The sequence below is a fragment of the Schistocerca piceifrons genome, chromosome 10 (assembly GCF_021461385.2).
Source record: "Schistocerca piceifrons isolate TAMUIC-IGC-003096 chromosome 10, iqSchPice1.1, whole genome shotgun sequence".
Taxonomy (NCBI): Eukaryota; Metazoa; Arthropoda; class Insecta; order Orthoptera; family Acrididae; genus Schistocerca; species Schistocerca piceifrons.
Window position 1 is genome coordinate 45,470,498 of NC_060147.1, and position 22,201 is coordinate 45,492,698.

A 22,201-nucleotide genomic window follows, 5' to 3' on the forward strand; every position below is an offset into this window, starting at 1 on the left:
AAACAAATTGACCGATGTGTGGAAATGTAGAAACAGAAACAGTTCGGCTCACTTAGCTTGTTTGACTTCCCAACTGTTATGTGAGTTTTTATAGCTGCCAATTATATCTCCAGCATTAGTGAGTAACAGTGCCTGTGAAAGCCTACACCATCCGATTAAAGGAAAGAAGTCAACTGCCTAAACCAATTGTCGACTTTTCGGGTAACTCTTTGTCACACCTGCTGGCTATCACTGCCTTTCCATTTCTCACCATCCCCTCCACTGGATCTGGAGAGATGATCTCACTCTGATAACTCAAAGTCTGACAATTTACTGTAATTCTTTCTCCATATCACTATCACCACCCTCATAAAGACTGTTACAACTTCCTTTGTATGCACCGCTGCTTATATACACCAAATTTCTGTGGCCTATAGATATTCTAACTCAGTCTAAGTACAATTTTAAAAAATTAAACATTATGCACAATATTAAACCCAACTCCGCACCACAATTTTTGTACATAATACATCTCTCAACCTGCAATAAAGGAATATGAGCATGTACCCTGAGCGAACACCAAGTGTGCTGTAGTTGTGGACGTCTCAGTTCTTTCTAAAACAATAAATGTGACACCTACAATAGCAGCTGTAATGTTGTAAACATCACAACTGAAGGGAAGCAGTTGTTTGTGTGTGTGTGTGTGTGTGTGTGTGTGTGTGTGTGAGAGAGAGAGAGAGAGAGAGAGAGAGAGATATTACTATGAATTTTAATCAATCTTAGTGTATATAAAAGGGGAAAAAAAGACTAATCAGAATGAATAATCCAAAATAATAATAATAAACAGTCTATCTGGACTGTTGTTGTCATTTACTGTACAATCTCTGTGGAACAGTCAAGTAGTGGGAAGAGCACTCAGCAGTCGGATTATGTCACAATGTGTGTGGGACACAGTAGCGTTTAGTGGCAAGACCTATCATTGTGTGTAATCTGGTGCCATCCTTCCCACTCTTTGCAACTAGAGCGACTAGCCACCACTTCTACACGAACGGCTATTTGCGCCTGTAATTCTCACCGGCAGCTGCCGAGGCGACCGTCGTGGGTAGTCTCGTGATGGCGACCGACAGTGGCCTCACCAGGTCAGGGCGACACACCTGGCGAGTCGTGCCGCAGCCAGGCGCGGATCCCGATCCGGGTGTCACTGACTGCTCGTACTTGAACAGCACCTTCTCGTCCTTCGGTTTGACACTGACCTTTGTCAGCGTACACGATGGCAGAGGCGCGCCTTCGGCTGCCGCGTACAGTGTTACCGACTGCTCTCGCTTCTTGTCACTCTTCTCCTGCCCCGGGAGAAAACACTCGCTCCCACCAGCGTACCGCTCCCCTTTCACCTTAACGGCACCGTCGGGAGGTGTCGAAATGGCTGCCTGGTCATTCCCCAATTTCTCTTCACTTTTGGGGTTGTCACCTATAAAAAGATGAACCAGTTTGACTATAGGCTGTTGGGAGCGCTTCTCCCCCTTTTTCTCAAACAACTGCACATCAAAATAATAATTCACACAAACATAAAAAAAAAACATTTATCAGCAAAAAATAAATTAAAAATTCGATCATTTTGGGTTAGGCTTTACTGTGAATGTTATTGATGTCAAATTAAACAAGTAGTTTACTATTACCAGAATCTCTCTCTCTCTCTCTCTCTCTCTCTCTCTCTCTCTCTCTCAAAAGTTTGAAACATGTCACCTGATTATATATACCAGTAAGAAATTTAAGCTGTATAAACTTGACAAGAGGGACAGTGTATCACTTGAAATATTTAGTCCCACACGTATTCACCCCACACGTATTCACAAACTCAAAGATCTCGACGATCCTTTAAAACTTATTCCAAAATAAGTAATGTTCTTATGCCACGTACTCTTTGCACTCTGAAATAATGTCTCTGTTTTGCTATACAATATGTTCCTTACACCTAGAAGTTTCTAGACACCACTCTTCGTCTACAAAATATGCAAATTTACATGTGACATTTTAACAACAGAGAAAGGAGCCTGTGACCACTGGAGGTATTCTAATTAAGTTGCTTTATTTTCACCTTTAGACATATGCTTAGTTTTTAGTCAAAAACCTCCAAAGAGCCGTGTTCTGAAATAGTGTTTTTGTTTCTCCACTAGACAGTGCCACAAGTTAGCCCAAAATCGTAACACAACATGCACATCATACAAATATGTAAATCCGCCTGATGATGGGAGGTTTAAACCTTCGAAATGTGTTGTTGATATAAATAAACAGTGACTGGTAACAGTAAACTTGTTGTTTCATTCAAAACTTATAACTATTTTTGGAAGAGCCAACTAAATAAAACTACCCAGCTTCTGAGACAGGTAGCTAAATTAGGACTATTGTTCTTCATTGAAATCAGCAAGAGCTCACACACGGATGACATTAAGAAGAGGAAAAGTTCAGAAAGCAGAGAGAGAAGAATGGACAGAGATCAGTGTGGCAGAGAAAGAAGCTACAAGAACTCTAATCCAATACAATGAAAAAGTGTGCAAATTCACTACAAACATCTAAATTGGGAATCTTTAATTCGATGCAAAAAATTTAGACATTACCAGACAGTGAACTGATGTAATTTCTGCAGACAGACAGTCTGAAGATCACAAGAACAGGACCACTTATGAGGCTGGATTTTTGAGGACAAAAGAAACATTGGAAGATATTGGTACCCCAAAGAACAGGAGGTGCTTCACATAGAATATGAACAACTTCAGTGAAAACGTCTGAGCTGACAAGGAGAGAACCCCAGTGATGGGTTTGACTTCTTGAATCCATCTATGCCGTTATATAGGTGGACCCTAATTTGCGAGTAATTGAGAAAAAATATTTTTGAATTTTACATGTGTAGCATAACTGTCATACTGCAAGCCTCAAATGTGGGAGGTTGTGGATTCAAATCTCTTAATGTACTTAAGTGAAAGTTTCATACTTTCTACGATACGATTGGAGCCCTCACACCTGAAGATGATATAATGCATCGGCCTATACGATTTCGAAACAAACTGTTTCGAAACATTACATTGTTCTCCTTCATTTGTTTCAAAACTGCTACGTGTGAAATTTTTTATTTTTAAATCTTCATTGAAATTACTTTGATATTACCTTTATCCCATCAATTGGTTTATATGTAATTTTTTTATTTCTATTCCTCTCTCACATCATTTTAATCACCCTATTAACTTTTTCAATTGCTCTCATCTTGTCTTTCTATATTCTTTCTCCATGTGGAATCTTCATGCACGCGATTTTAATTATTTTCGAATATTAACATCGATTTAATTTCTTCCATCTTATCATCCCATATTTTTGTGCATGTTATTGCGTTCATTATTTCTATTCCTAATTTTGCTTTAACTCCTTTCTACTTATATTCCCTTCTTTTGTTTAAATCTTCATCTACATAATGTTGTCTATAGGACAATAAGAATTTAAATTTTAAATGTTTGTACATTTTTAACAAAAATTACATTCTGGACAATACTGCACAGTCATTATAAATACATTATTTAGTCTTTTGTTTTTGAACTGACAGATCCGCATTTTCAAGTATTTAAATTTTATGACAGTTAAATAAAAATAATTAAGTTCACATGCAGAAAGATTCCAACTGGAAAAAGAATGATGGGAAGAGAGAATGAGGCCAATTTAAAAATTTTATAGGGTTATGAAAATGATGTAACAAAGGCATACAAACAAAAAAAGTTACATCTAAACCAATTAACTGAATTTAGAATAATGGCCAGAATCATTCTGATAAGGATTCAAAAACAAAAAATTTCAAAATACCTGATGTTTTGAAACCACATCTCACATATGAGGCTTCTACTATAATCAATACACTACACAGCCTGTAAGGTGTAGAGTATCAGGCAAAATCATGAATATTTTTAATATCAATTATTGGCAAACGAGCCCGTCAGGATGAATGGTTGCAGGGTGTGATACCTGGGACCTTAACCCACAACACCGCACAGATGGTTTCAGAAAGTAGATCCCAAGGCTGGGGACATCTCCTCGTGAGAGGCCATTGCCTACATATAAAAATATTCCCAAATGTTTCAACACCAATTGTGCAAGATCTTTTCAGTGGTAAAAGATCAACAACACTGAGGGGGGCCCCAAATTTACACAGTCACATAGGGGGCATCACCATTTGTTACGATACCCACTGCAAGGTTCCTTCTCGCTGACGCTGTCTTTCTCGATTTGAAAGTCATCCACTGTTGCTCTGTCAATGCAAAGTCCAATCTGTACTTTTGTAAGTTAATACTGTCTTCTTTTCTACTGAAATGATTATGTTATTTGCAGAGCTCAATGGCCTCTATACATGCCTCTCTTTGTGAACACACAGTCATGTGTCATCTGTGCTAAAAACAGTCATCTCACGGAATTTAATTTTGTGGTTTCTGTCTTGGTAAATGTGTTCAGCTACAGCCAATCTGTCAGTATGTCATACGTGGTAATTAATTTTGTGTTCAGCTAAGTGTTTGTTAATAAACTGCTGCCTACACTGTTCAAGAGGTACACACTGTCAACTGTGAGTATTTTGCTTCTTTCTTAGTTTTGCTGCCACAATTCCTGCAATTATGTAGTTCTACAGTAACTGCAGTTCTGAAATAGCTGTTGCTGTTTACACAACTAGGAACAGGTAACAGTTAAATACTTGCAGTAACAATAACTTTTTTTTGTTTTTTATGTTTTGGGGGGGGGGGGGGGGGGGTATTGTAGCCTGTCCCCGATGTTATCCAATCCGTAAATTAAGCAAGCTGCGGTGAGCGGAGAAGACATTTGGAAAGGAATTTAAAGTTCATGCTCAGTTCCGCTGGGGCAGCTGTAGTGGTTGCATGAATGTTAGTGAGCACTGCGCTACTGGTGTGCACAACTAAGGAGAGAGAGTGGACAGACTGTGCTGTGTACCACACTGTAAAGTGTGGAACTGCTGTTTTTGCATCAACGGGCAAACTGTTGTGTTACCTGGCACACAGCACGGCAAAGCAGGGCAGTGTTAAATAACGTAACAGCCAAGCATACAGGACAGAGTGGGTAGCCCAGGTTGCCGAAAGCACTAATGAGCGAGTGCAAGAACTATAGGAATAAGCTGACCGCAGTATAACCATTTCTCCCATGCAATCCACTGCACTGCAAATCCGAAGTCGTCGTCAAGTCTGTAGACTCAGACACCGTAATTGAGCTGAAAGCAGCAAATGTGGCTGACTACAAGATGCTAAAGAACACTGCAGCTGCACACACTGCTGACGTACCTGTCAAGAACGCGGTGCCATAACCCCGACTTTATGAAGGCAACAGTCATTTCTGAGGGGTCTGTCTGGGATCATCATTGAGAAGCAATCCAAGAGTCCATCAGGATTCCACAATGCAGCAGTCAAGATGCACAACCGGACGAACAAGAAAAGGTTGCCTCTCTTCATAGTCACTGTGCGAACGGCAAACGATGACACATACTCGGTGCGGACGCTTCTAGGCTTCCCAGTTGAGGTGCAGGTTCTTCCTGTCAACCTGGACACTTCACTGTCGTGCTACTAGGGCCAGGAAGAAAAGCATGTGGTGAAATATTGCCACAATGCTGCAAGATGCTTAAATGTGCAGGGAAGCATGACAGCCACACATGTACCACCAGCAGAGACTAACGACCAACCTGAGACAACTGCGGTGAACCAAACTGGCACAGCTGCCAGAATTCTGCTGAGTGTGGCAACATCAATTAGAAGATGAAGGGACCAGCCAGCGTCTCTCAATGTTGAAAAAGAGAATGTTGGAGGTGCAGGAATGGTTAGATCGCATGGCCAGCTGCCCACCCTGCCACTGAGAGTGATGGACTTTGAGGAGGAGGAGGAAGGGGGGGGGGGGGCTGCCAAGCAGGGTTAGTCGACCTCTTCACTCCAAACGGCAAAGATTGTCACTACACATTGCTGCATCAGAAACCAGCACAGCAGCAGGCCAAAAAGACGAAATCCACCACCAGAACCAGAACCACCACATCGATGCGGCTCTACAGGAGGCCAGGAGTTGCTTCAGGATGGTGCACCATGCAGAGATGGAGGCCGCCTCCTGCAAGAAGCACACCTTAACTGGCAGTGACTTGAGCCAAGGGCAGTGAAAATGGATGTGCAGTCGTTCAAGGCAATGGCCTTCCAGAAGAACACACCATGCAGAACCAAAGCACGCAAACCAATAGGCAGAAAAAGATGATGGCAAACTGTGTCACACAAACAACATACGTCGCCAGAGGAGACATGGCGACAAGCACTGACAGGGAGGCACAAACCAAGGAGTCTGGCACCTGGCATGGAGATCTGATAAACGGGACATACTGGACCTGACAATTCCAAACTTGGAGGAACGACACAGCTGGCTGGAGATTTGGGCGAGGGGGGAAGGAAACTTAAGAAGAGGAGGGAAGAAAGCCATTGTTGCGGCGGCTCTTAACAGCAGCAACAACCACCACTTTCGCAGGCCATCTAGCCTAACTACCACAAAGTGTGATGGAGGAAATGGACCCACTATGCGGAGCTGGACAACGACACCAGTGCAGACAAACCAATATGTACACAACCTAGTACATCCCATGCGGATGTGCTAGAAAAAGTAAAAAGGTGGCAACACCAGCAACTCTGGCCGGGTTTTGCAGGTTTTACTCATAAGGCGAATTCCGGAGCTGTCCCCAAAATTTCTGCAAATAAATTCCCAATTGGGAGAAATAAGACCCCTCCTCCCTTCTTTGCAAGAGATAATACAGACGTGTCCAAATTATTAGACTAAACAATTATTTTTTATACTCAAGTTTTCTCGTGTAAAAATAGGAGAGAAAAGTGTAATAATTGATTTGTTTTAATGGTTTGATTGATGCCACGAAATTTCCCTTCCAAGCAACTCACAGATCACCGATTTTTTCACAGTTGGTAACATTTGTTATTTTCCGTCCAAATGGTGTTGGTGTTAATTGTCGATGTATGTACTTTGAAACTGCGTTTACAGTAATGTTTTATGTTTCTGTAGTGTACTTCAGCTTGTTATTTATTCTATCAACTTCTTGCTACATTAACAAAACATTATATAATGTAGCTTGTGTACTTGCCTGTTTTTAACCATAGGAATAAATCGTGGAGTTTCCAAAGAAAGTGAGGTTATGGGGAAGACAATAGATGTTTCACCTCAGGAAGTTTCATCTGTGGTAGCACTTCTTGCTGAAAATCATTATATACAGCAGGAAATTGATGACAGAACGACAATATCACAAAAAACTTTCAGCAGAGTCAAACTTTCAGTGCAGAAAGGTGGTGAATACAAGCCAAACAGGAAAGGAAAATGTGGATGTAAAGGGTAAATCAGTCCTAGAAAAATGAAAAAGACTCTCAAACATGGCAACAATGAACCGTAAGCTTACTTCTACAGACATGAGCCATCAGCTGAAAGGTTTGGGTGTCGAAGTTTCACCTGCAACAGTGAGGAGAAGACTGTTAGAATGTGGTTTAAAGACATGCCGACCAAGGAGAAACAGAAAATCACACCTGCCATAAAAACCAAAAGATTGCCAGTGGGCTAAACAACCTCAGGAGTGGACAAGAGAGGACTGGGCTAAGGTATGTGCAACAATATGGTAAATTAAGTGGGTCTGGTCACTAAGATTAGGGGTTTTAATTTGAAATTGTGATGTTTTATTGATACTGAAGAAATGTACATTTGAATTTTGGGACTGCAGAGGTCTCCTATGCTACTATTCCCAACTTTTCTAACTTGCAACCAAAGTGTTACCAAGTACTTGGAAGAAAAGCAACAAAGTGTTGCCCTGGCCAGGGAATAGTCCTGATATGAACCCAATTGAAAATTTATGGGACATTGTGAAACAGAGGATAAGGAAATCTACAATTACCACCAAACAAGATCTCATAGAGAAACTGGAAGAATTCTGGTACCATCACAATGTCATGTGAAAAGTTAATAAAAACTATGCTAAAAAGCATAAAAAAAGGCATGCATACAAAGTACTGAATGTACACATATAATCTGTATGTGGATGTAAATATGTAATAAATGTAGAGTTTTGGGAAAAATGTCTTTAGTCTAATAATTTGAACACATCTGTAAATAAATGAAATCAAATAAAAAAAATCCCTAAAACCAAGATGCTTGAGCGGAGGAGAAATAAAAACTCTGAGGTTTGTCAATGACATTGTAATTCTGCCAGAGACAGTGAACAGTTATTGGAGTGGACAATATCCTGAGAGGACGATAGAAGATGAATAACAGCAAAAGCAAAAAACGGGCAATGGAATGTAGTTTAATTAAGTCAGGCAATGGTGTGGTGGTTAGATTAGTACACTAAAAGTAATAACAAGTTTTGTTATTTGGGCAGTAAAATAACTGATTGTCTGATGCAGAGGGGATATTAAAAGTAGATTGGCAATGGCAAGAAAAGCAATTCTGAAGAATAGAAATTTGTTAAAATCAAGAACTCTCGCTATAGATTTAAGTGACAGGAAGTCTTTTGTGAGGGAATCTGTCTGGTGTGTATCCTTTTATGGAGATGAAACACAGACCGGGGTGGGGGGAAGGATTGGTTGTTACGACACATTCTGACACATCAATGGTTCACTAATTTAGTATTGATGGAAACTGTGGGGTGAGGGGGGAATTAAAATCGTAGATTGAGACCATCAAGATGAATACAGTAAGCAAGTTCAGAAGGATGTAGGTTGTAGGAGATCATGGGATACAGAAGCATGGAGAGCTGCATTAAGCCAGTCTTCAGATTGAAGATGATGATGACGACGACAACAACAACAAAAACAACAGGTATAGGAGTTCAATGCCATGCACCAAATCACTAAGAAAGTTAAGTACATTTATTGTAAATATTTGAAGTTAATAAATAATATTTATGCTAGTGCTGCCATGTCACAGCAGTGTATGTTAAGATACTGATGGCGTTTGTATACTGCCGCCTTACAGACAATAGCAGAAATTTAATTTTCTGCTACCATGGATGTTTGGGCTGAATTTAAACAACATTTTGTTACAACAGCCCGACACTTCTTTTTTATAAAAGAAGTTTCGAAGGGCAAAAAAATTCTTTATCTGACAACCGCACACGTCAAATTTTAAATAATGGCTGCTGTTATGGATCCAAAATTTTTCTATGCTTCTAGTCCTCAATGTGTTAAGTTTAGAATGAATGTCAAACGATCAGATTTAAGAAATTCATTGCACATTCTCACACAAAACATAACTCATCTTGCGTAAAAGGGAACTTAACTTTGAAGGGAACTGTTAAATTACTTTACATAATATATTACATTTTGCAGTGACACCGAATGTGTTGTTTATATCCTTCCAGTGTGCCAATACAAGTCATTTTACATTTATTAGTCCTCAATTCCTTTTCATTCATTAGTCTTATAAATGAACTCCACGTATTTACACAATAAGTCTATAGAATGTTGTCAACAGCAGCACTACTGATTACCGTAACTCTTGTTATAAATTGTATAAAGGAGAGTTAGATTCTATTAAATGACATAACTATATAATAGATTTGCCCTGAACATATAATTAAAATTACCTCTTAGCACTACAGTAGGTACATATGACAACATTTGAACTTTAATAATGCATAAAATTATTTCATAAAAAACCATGAATCATAAGAGGGAGGCCACTGTATCATGAATTCAAACTTCCCATCAATTCTACTTCTGCAGCACAATCTTCAAAATGCTAACCACCACAAAATCAGAGGCTGTACTTTGTATTACTTCTTAATATAAACGGCAACTCTGGCTTCCACTTCACTTCCGAGAGTAGTTCGTGGTCCCAACAAAACTGCATAACCACACTTAATAAATAGAGAAATTAGTTGCAGCCATTTTGCGTGCATAAATTCGCATTCGATCCATCAGATTGCCTGGGATTTCCACCAGTGATCAGCAACCAATCTTTGCGATATACCCACACACATGCAATCACCGACGTGATCTGTCGCCCCCGTGACAGGTCATTGCAATCAGTCAGTTGTGCATGGTGCCATGGTGCCCTTCAGAAATATGAACAGTTGTGACATCAAGCTTGTCGAATGCAATTTATCGTTATGAAGTACTGCATAGTTTTCATCCTAAAGCCTTTGAAACATTTTGCTGTCAGCAGACGCTTGTGTGGGCACTGTATTTTGTTGTTGTGCATTTTCTTTGGGACTGAAGTTTCATTTTCATACTATTCTCTCATTTATGTTTCACTGCTGCAGTAGCAGCCAGTCTAACAAAAATTTAACACATGACTAAAACAACGAAAATTCCTGGGATTCTAAAAAAATTTGAGTGTTTTTTCCCCAGATGAAAATATTCCTGGGTTTTTCCCAGTTGTCCCATAGCATATACATCCTGCTCAAACACAACAACTTCTCATTTTACAATTTATGAAAGTTCCCAAAGTTAAGAGTAATCAGTTTTTTTTTTTTTTTTTTGCCTTTCCTATAATAATTAATAATAAAAAATTAATATTATTATTTTTATTTATTATTATTATTTAATTTCTTTTTGTACAAATTACAATTCGAAACAATGCTCCTCGTGTGTGAGATTGATGATGTAAGTAACTTTTGCAATGTGCATTATTTCCAGTTTCGTATGCAGAAGATTAATCCTGCAACAATAACATAAACGTGAGGCCTAATGAGCACCTTTAAAAGCAGCCATGAATACTGAAAACTGAATCTGCTTGAATTTCCTATCCAGTTTTGATCACAACCAACAAAAATTGGTGACGCATCACTCAACACGTATAAAAACATGAGGAACTTCAGATTCCAGAAAATGTAAAGTCTGTTTCCTTGATCTAGTGAGCTTATAAAGTTGTATAATCATAAAAGGATCTATATGTATATATCATATGTATATATGTATATACCATTACATGTAATTCAATACCCTGTCCCATAATGTCCACAGCAGAAATAGACTGAAGAGACAAAGAAACTGGTACACCTGCCTAAAAATGTGTAAGACCCCCGCGAGCATGCAGAAGTGCTGCAGCACAACATGGCATGGGCTTGACTAATTTCTGAAGTAGTGCCAGCATCATGACTCCTGCAGGGCTGTCCATACATCTGTAAGAGTACGAGTGGGTGCAGATCTCTTCTGAACAGCAAGTTGCAAGGCATTCCAGATATGCTCAATAATGTTCATGTCTGGGGAGTTTGGTGGCCAGCGAACGAGTTTAAACTCAGAAGAGTGTTCCTGGAGCCACTCTGTAGCAATTCTGGGCATGTTAGATGTTGCATTGTCCTGTTGGAATTGCTTACGTCCATCGGAATGCACAATGGACATGAATGGATGCAGGTAAACAGACATGATGCTTACGTACGTGTCACCTGTCAGAGTCACGCCCCACACCATTACAGACCTCTACCAACTTGAACACTCCCCTGCTGACATGCAGGTCCACGGATACACAAGGTTGTCTCCACACCCGTGCACATCCATCCTCTCGATACAGTTTGAAATGAGACTTGTCCGACCAGGCAACATGTTTCCAGTCTTCAATAGTCCAATGTAGTTGCTGACGGGCCCAGGAGAGGCGTAAAGCTTTGTGTCTTACAGTCATCAAGGGTACACGAGTTGGCCTTTGGCTCCGAAAGCCCATATGATGATGTTTCATAGAATGGTTTGCACGCTAACGCTTGTTGATGGCCCAGCATTGAAATATGCAGCAATTTCCGGAAGGGTTGCACTTCCATCACACAGAACGATTCTCTTCAGTCATTGTTGGTCCCATTCTTGCAGATCTTTCTCTGGCCGCAGCAATGTTGGAGATTTGATGGTTTACCAGATTCCTGATATTCATGGTACACTCATGAAATGGTCATACAGGAAAATCCCCACTTCATTGCTATTTCGGAGATGCTGTGTCCCATGGCTTGTGTGCCGACTATAACACCAGGTTCAAACTCACTTAAATCCTGATAACCTGCCATTGTAGCAGCAGTAACCGATCTAAACAACTGTGCCAGACACTTGTTGTCTTATACAAGTGTTGCCGACCACAGCGCCGTATTCTGCCTGTTTACATATCTCTCTATTTGAATACGCATGCCTATACCAGTTTCTTTGGCACTTCAGTGTAAATTTAGATGCAGTTCAATAATGTGTCCTACAATGTCCACACCACAAATAAATTATCTAATATACTTACTTTATTTTATTCTCACGCACAACTAATTCACATTCAATGGTAAACAGTATAAACTGGATGCAGGTCTACAAATGGAAAGTCCGATCAGTAGTAACTTAGCTAAAATCTTCAACGATCCTCTTGAAAATAAACTTTCAAACAGTATAGCTGTACACTACTGCAATTACGTACATGACAGATTCGTAGTACTGAAGAAGCAACTGTAATTTTACTAAGTAGGATCAATAGAATATATATAAAATAGTTATGGAAAGTAAAGACACATTGATTTGCAGGCTGGGGGGAGGGGGGGGGGGTCGATATATATATATATATATATATATATAAAAAACAAAGATGATGTGACTTACCAAATGAAAGTGCTGGCAGGTCGACAGACACACAAACAAACACAAACATACACACAAAATTCAAGCTTTCGCAACAAACTGTTGCCTCATCAGGAAAGAGGGAAAGAGAGGGAAAGACGAAAGGATGTGGGTTTTAAGGGAGAGGGTAAGGAGTCATTCCAATCCCGGGAGCGGACTTACCTTAGGGGGAAAAAAGGACGGGTATACACTCGCGCACACACACACACACACACACACACACATATCCATCCACACATATACAGACACAATCAGACATATTTAAAGGTCACACTGATCAAGATCCTATGGAATTGCAAGGATACCAACTTTATAAAGGAATACCAGGAAAAATACATCACGAGAAAACTGTCCATATTCCTTTTTTTAAATTGGATTTTTGTGGCAAACAATAAAGCCACTGCAACTTCTTAGGTCGGTGACTGCAGTTAAATTTTAACATACATAAAATTACATATACAGTATTCTGTGTGTCAGCTATATCCCCATTTCTTGTAGGTAACCATTGATTACACTGTTCTCACTCATCAATGTTTTAAAATTTGTTTGCAGTGGACTCTTCAGTTCTGTGAGGCTTTTAAAGAAGTTTGTTTTAATATGGAGCATAATTGGAACATCCCAAAATGGTGATCAGGATCTCCATCGTCTTCTGGATGTTCACTGCATGTGGGAGAATCTATCATACCTGGTCCACTTGTTTGACACTTTCTTTTGCAAGACCATGTACTATTCAATTATGCCAAATACCTGAGCACCCCTTTACCACATTAAATGTACGGATTTATTTTCATTGTTGGCTTTCTTATTAAACTCACCACACTGTAGATACAACTGTGATCATCTTTCCACTATCAATGCTCAAATTACTCCAAGGCACTTCTAGAATCAGTCAGAATTATTGTTTTATTCACTTTTTCTGTTCCGAAGTTAACTGCTTCTTTAACAGCTGTTTCTTCTGCAGTGTAAATACTTCTTAATGGTGGTAATAAAAGATGTTTAGCTATCTACACAACCTACGATAATAAAATGTGCAACCAACTTCCTCATGAGATTTGCATCTGTCAGTATGCATACCTGGCCATTTGTTTTTCAGGCAATTTATTACTTCCCTATTACCCTATTCTGACTACTAGCTAAAAACTTCAGGTTGGCAGACAGTTGTTTCATATTCTTTACTGAACATTTGTATTGTTTGGTTCTCCATGTCAAGAGGAAATGAACTTTAGTAAATTTCAGAATAAATGACTCTATGCGTTTATTGCCCAGGCTTGTAACCGTAACTTTGAAATCTGCAAATAACATTTACACAATTATTAAAACACGCATGCACACACATGAGTGCACGCCCCCCCCCCCCCCCACACACACACAAACACAAACACACACACACAAACTAGAACCCTGAGACACAGAACAAAAAATTCTGGGATCTCCTGGATTAAATATAAATGAAAAAACCTGGAAATGCCCCAACTTCAGGGAAGACAAAGGTTAGCTAGGCCACATCTGCATGGATAAAGTCATAAGGGCAATAAGCACAGGATTTGACTACTAAATTGTAAAGACCAAAATAAAATTAACCCCTATGGTAAGAGGAAACCTCAAAATAAAAGCAGGAGAAAATTCAACCGAAGCAAATTAATAAAAAAATACTGAATACTACATTAACTGTGGGGGAAGCTACCAAACACTAAATCACTACAAGAATTGACCCTCAAAAATTTTGTAGTAGAAGAATTAGCTCCAATTAATACCAGGGAAAAAACATTGCTGGCAAAATGAAGAAAATGACCAGGCTGTAAAGACAAGAGACAAAGCTTGGATAAACCATCACGCCCAGAACCCAGAAGAAACAAATTTATTGATGATGATGATGATAATAATAATAATAATAATAATAATAAAGCATCCCATCCCTAAAATAATCAGACGAACAAAACGTAAACATTTTTAAAATGTCCTACAGAGGATGGACAAAAATTTTAGGAAAAAGCAATCTTGAGATTATTACAAAAAGTTCAGCAATTATCTTTAAAAAATATGAACCCCCAGCATTAATGCAGAGAGATAAATAAGAAAAGTTAGCACACTGTAACCAAGAAAAAGGAGATCTTCACATGGACAATCAAAAAAATTATAAATAGCTATCACCTGCTAGAAAAATTTTCAGTAATTGTGGACATGTCCATTTCAACCACCCTTGATCTCTCATATCACCCAACGATCAGTGAGGTAGAACTCACAATCAGAGAGCAAGTATATAACATGCAGTGAAGCCTGGAACCATAAAAAACCAGGAAAAATTCAGGAAAACTGCAATACTAAATATTCACAAACATCTAGTTCAAATGTGGATCAGAGAAAGAATTTCAGAGCACTGGACCACAGGAATAATCCAACTATTGTTTAGAAAAAGGAGATAAAACCAGTCCACATAATTATAGAGGAATAATCCTTGCTGACTGCACATACAATTTTTTGCCGTATAATTTACACCAAGATCAAAAACACACTGTAACTGTAAGCTGGAGAATGCCAAGGAGGATTTCGCCCATACAGAAGCTGCACAGACCAAATTCTCTGTCTGACACCAACAAACCAGTATTACAAGTACAGAAATAAACAGCTCTTCATTTAATTCATAGCTTTCAAAAATGCGTATAGTAGTATTCACACAGCCAGACATCTAAGAATTGTCGCATCATATTGCCTTCATCCGAAATTAATGAAAAAACACCATATTAAGTTTAAGAAATAGAAATTCCCACATGAAGTTCAGAGAAGACATTTCAAATGCTTTCACAATAAGAACCAGTCTCAGATGAGGAGATGGATTACCCACAATGCTTTTCAATGTAGTTCTTGATTCTGTAATGAAGATTTGGCAGAAAGAAAACTTGTTGCAATCAAAATTGGGTTTGTGGATGATTTAGTTATCTTTAGCTCTTGACATGGAAGAAGTTCATACCCAGATCACCAGTCTCCAAAAAGTCACCTTAAAAATAGGATTATACGTACCCTACAAGTAAAGCTTTCATGAACAACCAAAAGATTAATATGGTTATACAGTATAAAGGAGAAAGAAACAATAATACAGAGAGTAAACAAAATGATATAATCTCAATTTCTAAACTGATCAATGTATAACATGAAACACTTTTCACTAGATACAAAGATCACACACTACGAAACTGTAACCCTACTGGCAGCCACTTACGCTTTGAACCGCTGTACCAACTTAAAAATGAAAGAAGAATCATCAGAATTTGGAAAAAGAAAAAATACGAAGTCAAAGTAATCTGGAGAATCATCTCCAATGAAACTACACTATCAATCAAAAGTTTTCGAACGCCATGGAAATGAGATTAAAAAAGAAAGCTGGTCATCAGATTCGAATATGAATTAGCTATAGTGTTCCCCCAGTGTAATGCTGAATATAATGTTTAAGAGTAGCGTGCCACACTTTTAAAAATGAAATCATTCAAAACACAGCTTTTCGCTGTTCAGGATCCAAGCATTGCATGTCGTTAATTTTGTATAGTGGTGGCATAATATAACCTTTCCTCATTAGATGGCTTTCATAGGATGTCAACAAATCTGTAAACACATATACAGATGAGAAAGGGGCATGTAGTTATGCATGAGATATCAAAGAGTGAACTTCAGTGAGTGCCCAGTGTAAACATCGATAATGGGACAAAGAAAGGAGCTTTGAACAGAGAAATGTTCTGCAATTGCATCTTTATGTGCAGCCTGTCTTACTATGCAACAAATAGCACATGCAAATATTTCCTAGAGATGTTTTTTTCTTTTTCTTTTTCTTTTTTTTTTGTTTTTTTTTTTTTTTTGTTTGTGGTTTTAGGGCGCAAAACTTCTATGGTCATTAGCGCCCAGCCCGTGACGTAGAAAACAGGAAAAAACGAAATTTAAAATCAGCAGCAATGGGAACAAAGTCATAAAATTTGAGAAACTAAAGGCAGAAGGAATGCTTAAAAATCCACTATAGAAAGGGGTTGGTTGTCCCCCAAAAAAAAGGCTTCAAATGACTGACGTCATTTCACTGTCACTAATAAACTGTAGAACGCGGTCAGCTGAGCGCGTGTCATCTGCTAAAATCGACGATAGATCAGGCGATAGCTGTGGACGGGAGCGTAACGGATTAAAATAGGGGCATTCAATTAAAAGGTGTCTGACCGTCCACGGCTGAGAGCAGTGGGGACAGAGTGGGGGAGGATCACCGCTTAAAAGATGTCGATGACTAAAAAGACAGTGCCCTATCCGGAGTCTAGCTAAAATTACCTCCTCCCGACGACACGTTCGGGAGGAAGAGGTCCATGCGCAAGGAAGGGCTTTCACTTCCCGCAATTTATTATGGGGAAGTGTTGACCAATGCGCATGCCATAAATGAGCAACTTGGCGACATAAACCGCTCCGTAGATCGGTAAACGGAAGAGACTGAATAGCTGGCCGAGGAAGAGAGACTGCAGCCTTGGCCGCTATATCGGCCGCCTCATTTCCACAGATACCAGCGTGTCCCCCACAGATACCAGCGTGTCCCGGGAGCCAGAGGAACGCCACTGAGACGCCCCCCAGGTGGAGCAAGCGCAGACAGTCCTGAATGCGGTGGACCAGAGGGTGCACAGGGTAAAGAGCTTGGAGACTTAGGAGAGAGCTGAGAGAATCTGAGCAGATTACGTACTGTATCCGCTGATGGCGGCGGATGTAGTAGACAGCCTGGAGAACAGCGTAAAGCTCCGCAGTATAAACCGAACACTGGTCGGGAAGCCGAAAGTGATTTGGGGTGTCGCCAACAATATAGGCACTCCCTACACCTAACGATGTTTTCGAGCCATCGGTGTAAATAAATGTGGCTTCCGTCATTTGTGCACATAGAGCAGCAAATGCCCGACGGTAAACAAGTGTAGGGGTACCATCCTTGGGAAATTGACATAGGTCTCTGAGCAAGTCGATCCGGGGACGGAGCCAAGGCGGTGCTGTACCCCAAGTTGTCAAGAAGGTTTTAGGAAAGCGGAAGGAAAGAGAATGGAGCAGTTGACGGAAGCGGACTCCCGGGGGTAGTAGGGAGGAGGAGCGGCCTGCATACCCGACATCAAGGGAGGCGTCGAAAAAAAGGTCATGGGCTGGATTAGCAGGCATGGAAGACAGATGGCTAGCATAACGACTCAGAAGGACTGCCCGCCGATTGGATAGCGGAGGTTCAGCAGTCTCAGCATAAAGGCTTTCCACAGGGCTGGTGTAAAAAGCTCCAGACACTAAACGTAATCCACGGTGGTGGATAGAGTCGAGACGCCGAAGAATAGACGGCCGAGCAGAGGAGTAGACTATGCTTCCATAATCCAATTTCGAGCGCACTAAGGCGCGATAGAGGCGGAGAAGGACCACTCGGTCCGCTCCCCAAGAGGTACCATTCAGGACACGGAGGGTGTTAAGGGAACGCAGACAGCGAGCCGAAAGATAGGAAACGTGGGAGGACCAGCACAGTTTTCTGTCAAACATAAGACCCAAGAATTTAGCGACGTCGGAAAACGGAAGGTTGACAGGACCTAGATGTAAGGAGGGCGGAAGAAACTCCTTACGTCGCCAAAAATTAACACAAACGGTCTTACTGGGTGAGAAACGGAAGCCGGTTTCGATGCTCCACAAGTGGAGGCGATCGAGACATCCTTGAAGACGTCGTTCAAGAAGGCTGGTCCGTTGAGAGCTGTAGTAGATCGCAAAATCGTCCACAAAGAGGGAGCCCGAGACATCAGGAAGGAGACAATCCATAATTGGATTAATGGCGATGGCAAACAGTACAACACTCAGCACGGAGCCCTGGGGTACCCCGTTTTCTTGGGAGAAAGTACGGGAGAGAGTAGTGTTCACCCGCACCCTAAATGTGCGCTCTGCCATAAATTCGCGAAGAAAAAGGGGCAGCCGGCCTCGAAAGCCCCAAGAGAACAGTGTGCGGAGGATGCCTGTCCTCCAACAGGTATCGTATGCTCTCTCCAGATCAAAAAATATTGCTACCGTTTGGCGTTTCCGGAGGAAATTGTTCACGATATAAGTGGAGAGAGCAACAAGATGGTCAACGGCAGAACGATGCTGTCGGAATCCGCATTGGGCTGGTGTTAAAAGACTGCGGGATTCCAGCCACCAAGCTAAACGGTAATTCACCATACGCTCCAAAACCTTACAGACACTACTCGTGAGAGAAATGGGGCGATAGCTAGATGGGAGATGTTTGTCCTTTCCAGGTTTCGGAACGGGAACGACAATAGCTTCCCGCCATCGCCTGGGAAAGGTACTGTCGGTCCAAATTCGATTATAAAGGCGAAGGAGGTAACGCAGGCTATGGGTTGATAAATGCAGCAACATTTGGACATGGATACCATCCGGTCCTGGGGCGGAGGAGCGAGAAGAAGAGAGTGCATGTTGGAGTTCGCGCATGGAGAAAACAGTATTGTAGCTTTCGCGATTTTGAGAGGAGAAAGCAAGATGTCGCACTTCCGCTGCACGTTTCTTCGGGAGAAACGCTGGTGGGTAATTTGAAGAGCTCGAAATCTCAGCAAAGTGCTGACCCAATGAGTTAGAAATGGCGACGGGGTCCACTAAGGTATCATGCGCGACAGTGAGCCCAGAGACCGGGGAGAAACTAGGCGCGCCTGAGAACCGTCGAAGCCGACTCCAAACTTCCGAGGAGGGAGTGAAGGTGTTAAATGAGCTAATAAAGAATTTCCAGCTTGCCTTCTTGCTATCGCGGATGACGCGACGGCATCGCGCACGGAGCTGCTTATATCGGATACAGTTGGCCAAAGTTGGATGGTGACGGAAAATGCGAAGAGCACGTCGCCGCTCACGTATTGCGTCACGGCATGCCTCGTTCCACCAAGGAACTGGGGGGCGCCGGGGCAATTCGGAGGTGCGTGGTATTGAACGTTCCGCAGCTGTGAGAATAACGTCGGTAAAATGTGTGACCTCATCGTCGACGCTGGGAAAGCGACGGTCATCGAATGTCGCTAGAGACGAAAAAAGTGTCCAATCGGCTTGGGCAAACTTCCAGCGTCGCGAGCGCATATATGGCAGTTGAGGCTGCAGTCGAAGAACACATGGAAAGTGGTCACTCGAGTGTGTATCATCAAGGGCGAACCATTCAAAGCGCCGAGCTAGCGGAACAGTACCGACCGCAAGGTCCAAATGAGATAAATTTGCCGTGGAGGCTGACAAAAATGTGGGGACCCCAGTGTTGAGGCAGACTAGATCCGCTTGGTGGAAGACGTCTAGCAATAGTGAGCCACGGGGACAAGGATGTGGAGATCCCCAAAGCGGGTGGTGGGCATTGAAGTCCCCAACCAGCAAATAGGGGGGTGGAAGCTGATCAAGAAGATGAAGGAGATCAGCTCGTGCCAGTGGTGTAGACGATGGAATGTATACCGTACAAAGAGAGAACGTGTATCCAGAAAGGGAAAGACGGACGGCGACAGCTTGTAAGGAAGTGTTTAAGGGGATTGGGTGATAATGGAGAGTATCATGGAGCAGAATCATGAGTCCTCCATGGGCTGGAGTGCCTTCAACAGAGGGGAGTTCATATCGGACGGACTGAAAATGAGGGAGAACAAAGCGGTCATGGGGACGCAGCTTTGTTTCCTGAAGACAGAAGATGACCGGCGAGTAGGATCGTAAGAGGATCGACAATTCATCCCGATTGGCGCGAATGCCGCGGATATTCCAGTGGATAATGGACATAGGGTGAACAGAAAATGGAGAAACGTGACCAAGGGTGCTGTCAACTCAACGACTGCTCAGAGCTTGCGACCGACAGCATGGAATGGCATTCAGTCGAAGGCAGAAGATCCTGATCCATAGGTTGGTCAGGAGCAGCTCCTGCCACCAACGATCGGCCAGTTGACCGGCCACCAGCAGTGCGCCTCGGCGACACAGAAGATGGCCGAGGGCGATTTCCGCCAGGTGGTGCTGTAGATGGGACACGCCTTGGCGGAGAAGGAGAGGAACTGTGTTTCTTCGTAGCCTTCTTGGAGGTATGATGTTTAGATGAAGGACGAACCGATGGTTGTGAAGTTGCGGTACGTAAAAACTCTTCACGAGTATGCTCTTTTTTCGAAGACTTGGCGTCTGACTTTTGGGCTCGAGATTTAGCAGAACCCGATGAAGGGTGAGCCATAGAGTGGGCAGGCGAAAGTGGTGAGGTTGAACGGGCGATCTTTGCGCTGGCCGATCTGACAACCGTGGTACTAAATGTGAGGTCGCAAGTCTGCGTGGCCGCCTCCTTTGTTGGCCGAGGAGAAGCAAGGACAGTGCTGTATTTTCCTTTCTGAGGCACAGTGGGCTGTCGACTGGCGAGTAACTTTCGAGCAGCAAAGGTCGACACCTTTTCCTTTACTCTGATCTCCTGGATGAGCTTTTCATCCTTAAAAACGGGGCAATCTCGAGAGGAAGCAGCGTGGTCACCCATACAGTTGATGCAGTGAGGGGATGGAGGTGGACAAGCACCCTCATGGGCATCCTTGCCACACGTAACACATTTGGCCGGATTGGAACAGGACTGGCTGGTGTGATTGAACCGCTGACATCGATAGCAACGCGTAGGGTTTGGGACATAAGGGCGAACGGAAATTATCTCATAGCCTGCTTTGATTTTCGATGGGAGTTGAACTTTGTCAAATGTCAAGAAGACAGTGCGGGTTGGAATGATGTTCGAGTCAACCCTTTTCATAACCCGATGAACAGCGGTGACGCCCTGGTCAGACAGGTAGTGCTGAATTTCTTCGTCAGACAATCCATCGAGGGAGCGTGTATAAACGACTCCACGCGAGGAATTTAAGGTACGGTGCGGTTCCACCCGGACAGGGAAGGTGTGGAGCAGAGAAGTACGCAGCAATTTTTGAGCCTGGAGGGCACTGTGTGTTTCTAACAACAGGGTACCATTCCGTAATCTGGAACAAGACTTTACAGGACCCGCAATTGCGTCGACACCTTTCTGAATAATGAAAGGGTTGACCGTGGAAAAGTCGTGACCTTCGTCAGACCGAGAAACGACAAGGAACTGTGGCAACGATGGAAGAACCATCTGTGGCTGAGACTCAGTGAACTTACGTTTGTGAGCAGACATAGTGGAAGGTGAGGAAACCATTGCGGAAGAATCCCCCATGATTACCGGCGTCTCCGATGGCGCGCTCCTCCCTTGTGGGGGCCCTCACCGAGGGCACACCCGCCTTAGGTGATTGTTCACACCTCAGGTCACACCTCCCGACAAACGGACGGAGGGACCAATCGGCACTTTCGGAAGGTATCAGCTCGGGTAATCACCCCTCCCTGGGCCTGGCCGTTACCAGGGGGTACGTACGTGTCCTACCTGTCTACCCGGGGCGGGGAATTACGCGTTACCCCGTCACCGGCTACGCAAGGAAGTGCGTGGGTCGGCCTTCAGACACGCACAGGGAGGAAGAAAGAGACAGGGAAAGGAAAGAAGAGAGGTCTCAAACGCCGCAGCGGAGAAAAGGGTAAAGAGAAGAGGTAAAGAGAAGAGGTAAGGAAAAGAGAAGGACGAAGAAAGATGAAGACATACAAGC

The 22,201-nt window shown here is 42.2% G+C and overlaps 1 protein-coding gene across 7 annotated transcripts in view; it reads right to left on the reverse strand.

Annotated features, from left to right (window-relative positions):
* LOC124718871 (lysine-specific demethylase 4C-like) overlaps positions 1-22,201 on the reverse strand; it is a 380,259-nt gene that overhangs the window by 226,967 nt on the left and 131,091 nt on the right. For all 7 annotated transcript variants that reach the window (XR_007005926.1, XM_047244505.1, XM_047244509.1 and 4 more), the window contains one exon: positions 1,055-1,447. Coding sequence is in view for 6 of the 7 variants with exons in the window: in XM_047244505.1 (XP_047100461.1) it covers positions 1,055-1,447 (393 nt within the window). In the remaining variant the exon portion in view is untranslated. The remainder of the gene's footprint in view (positions 1-1,054; positions 1,448-22,201) is intronic.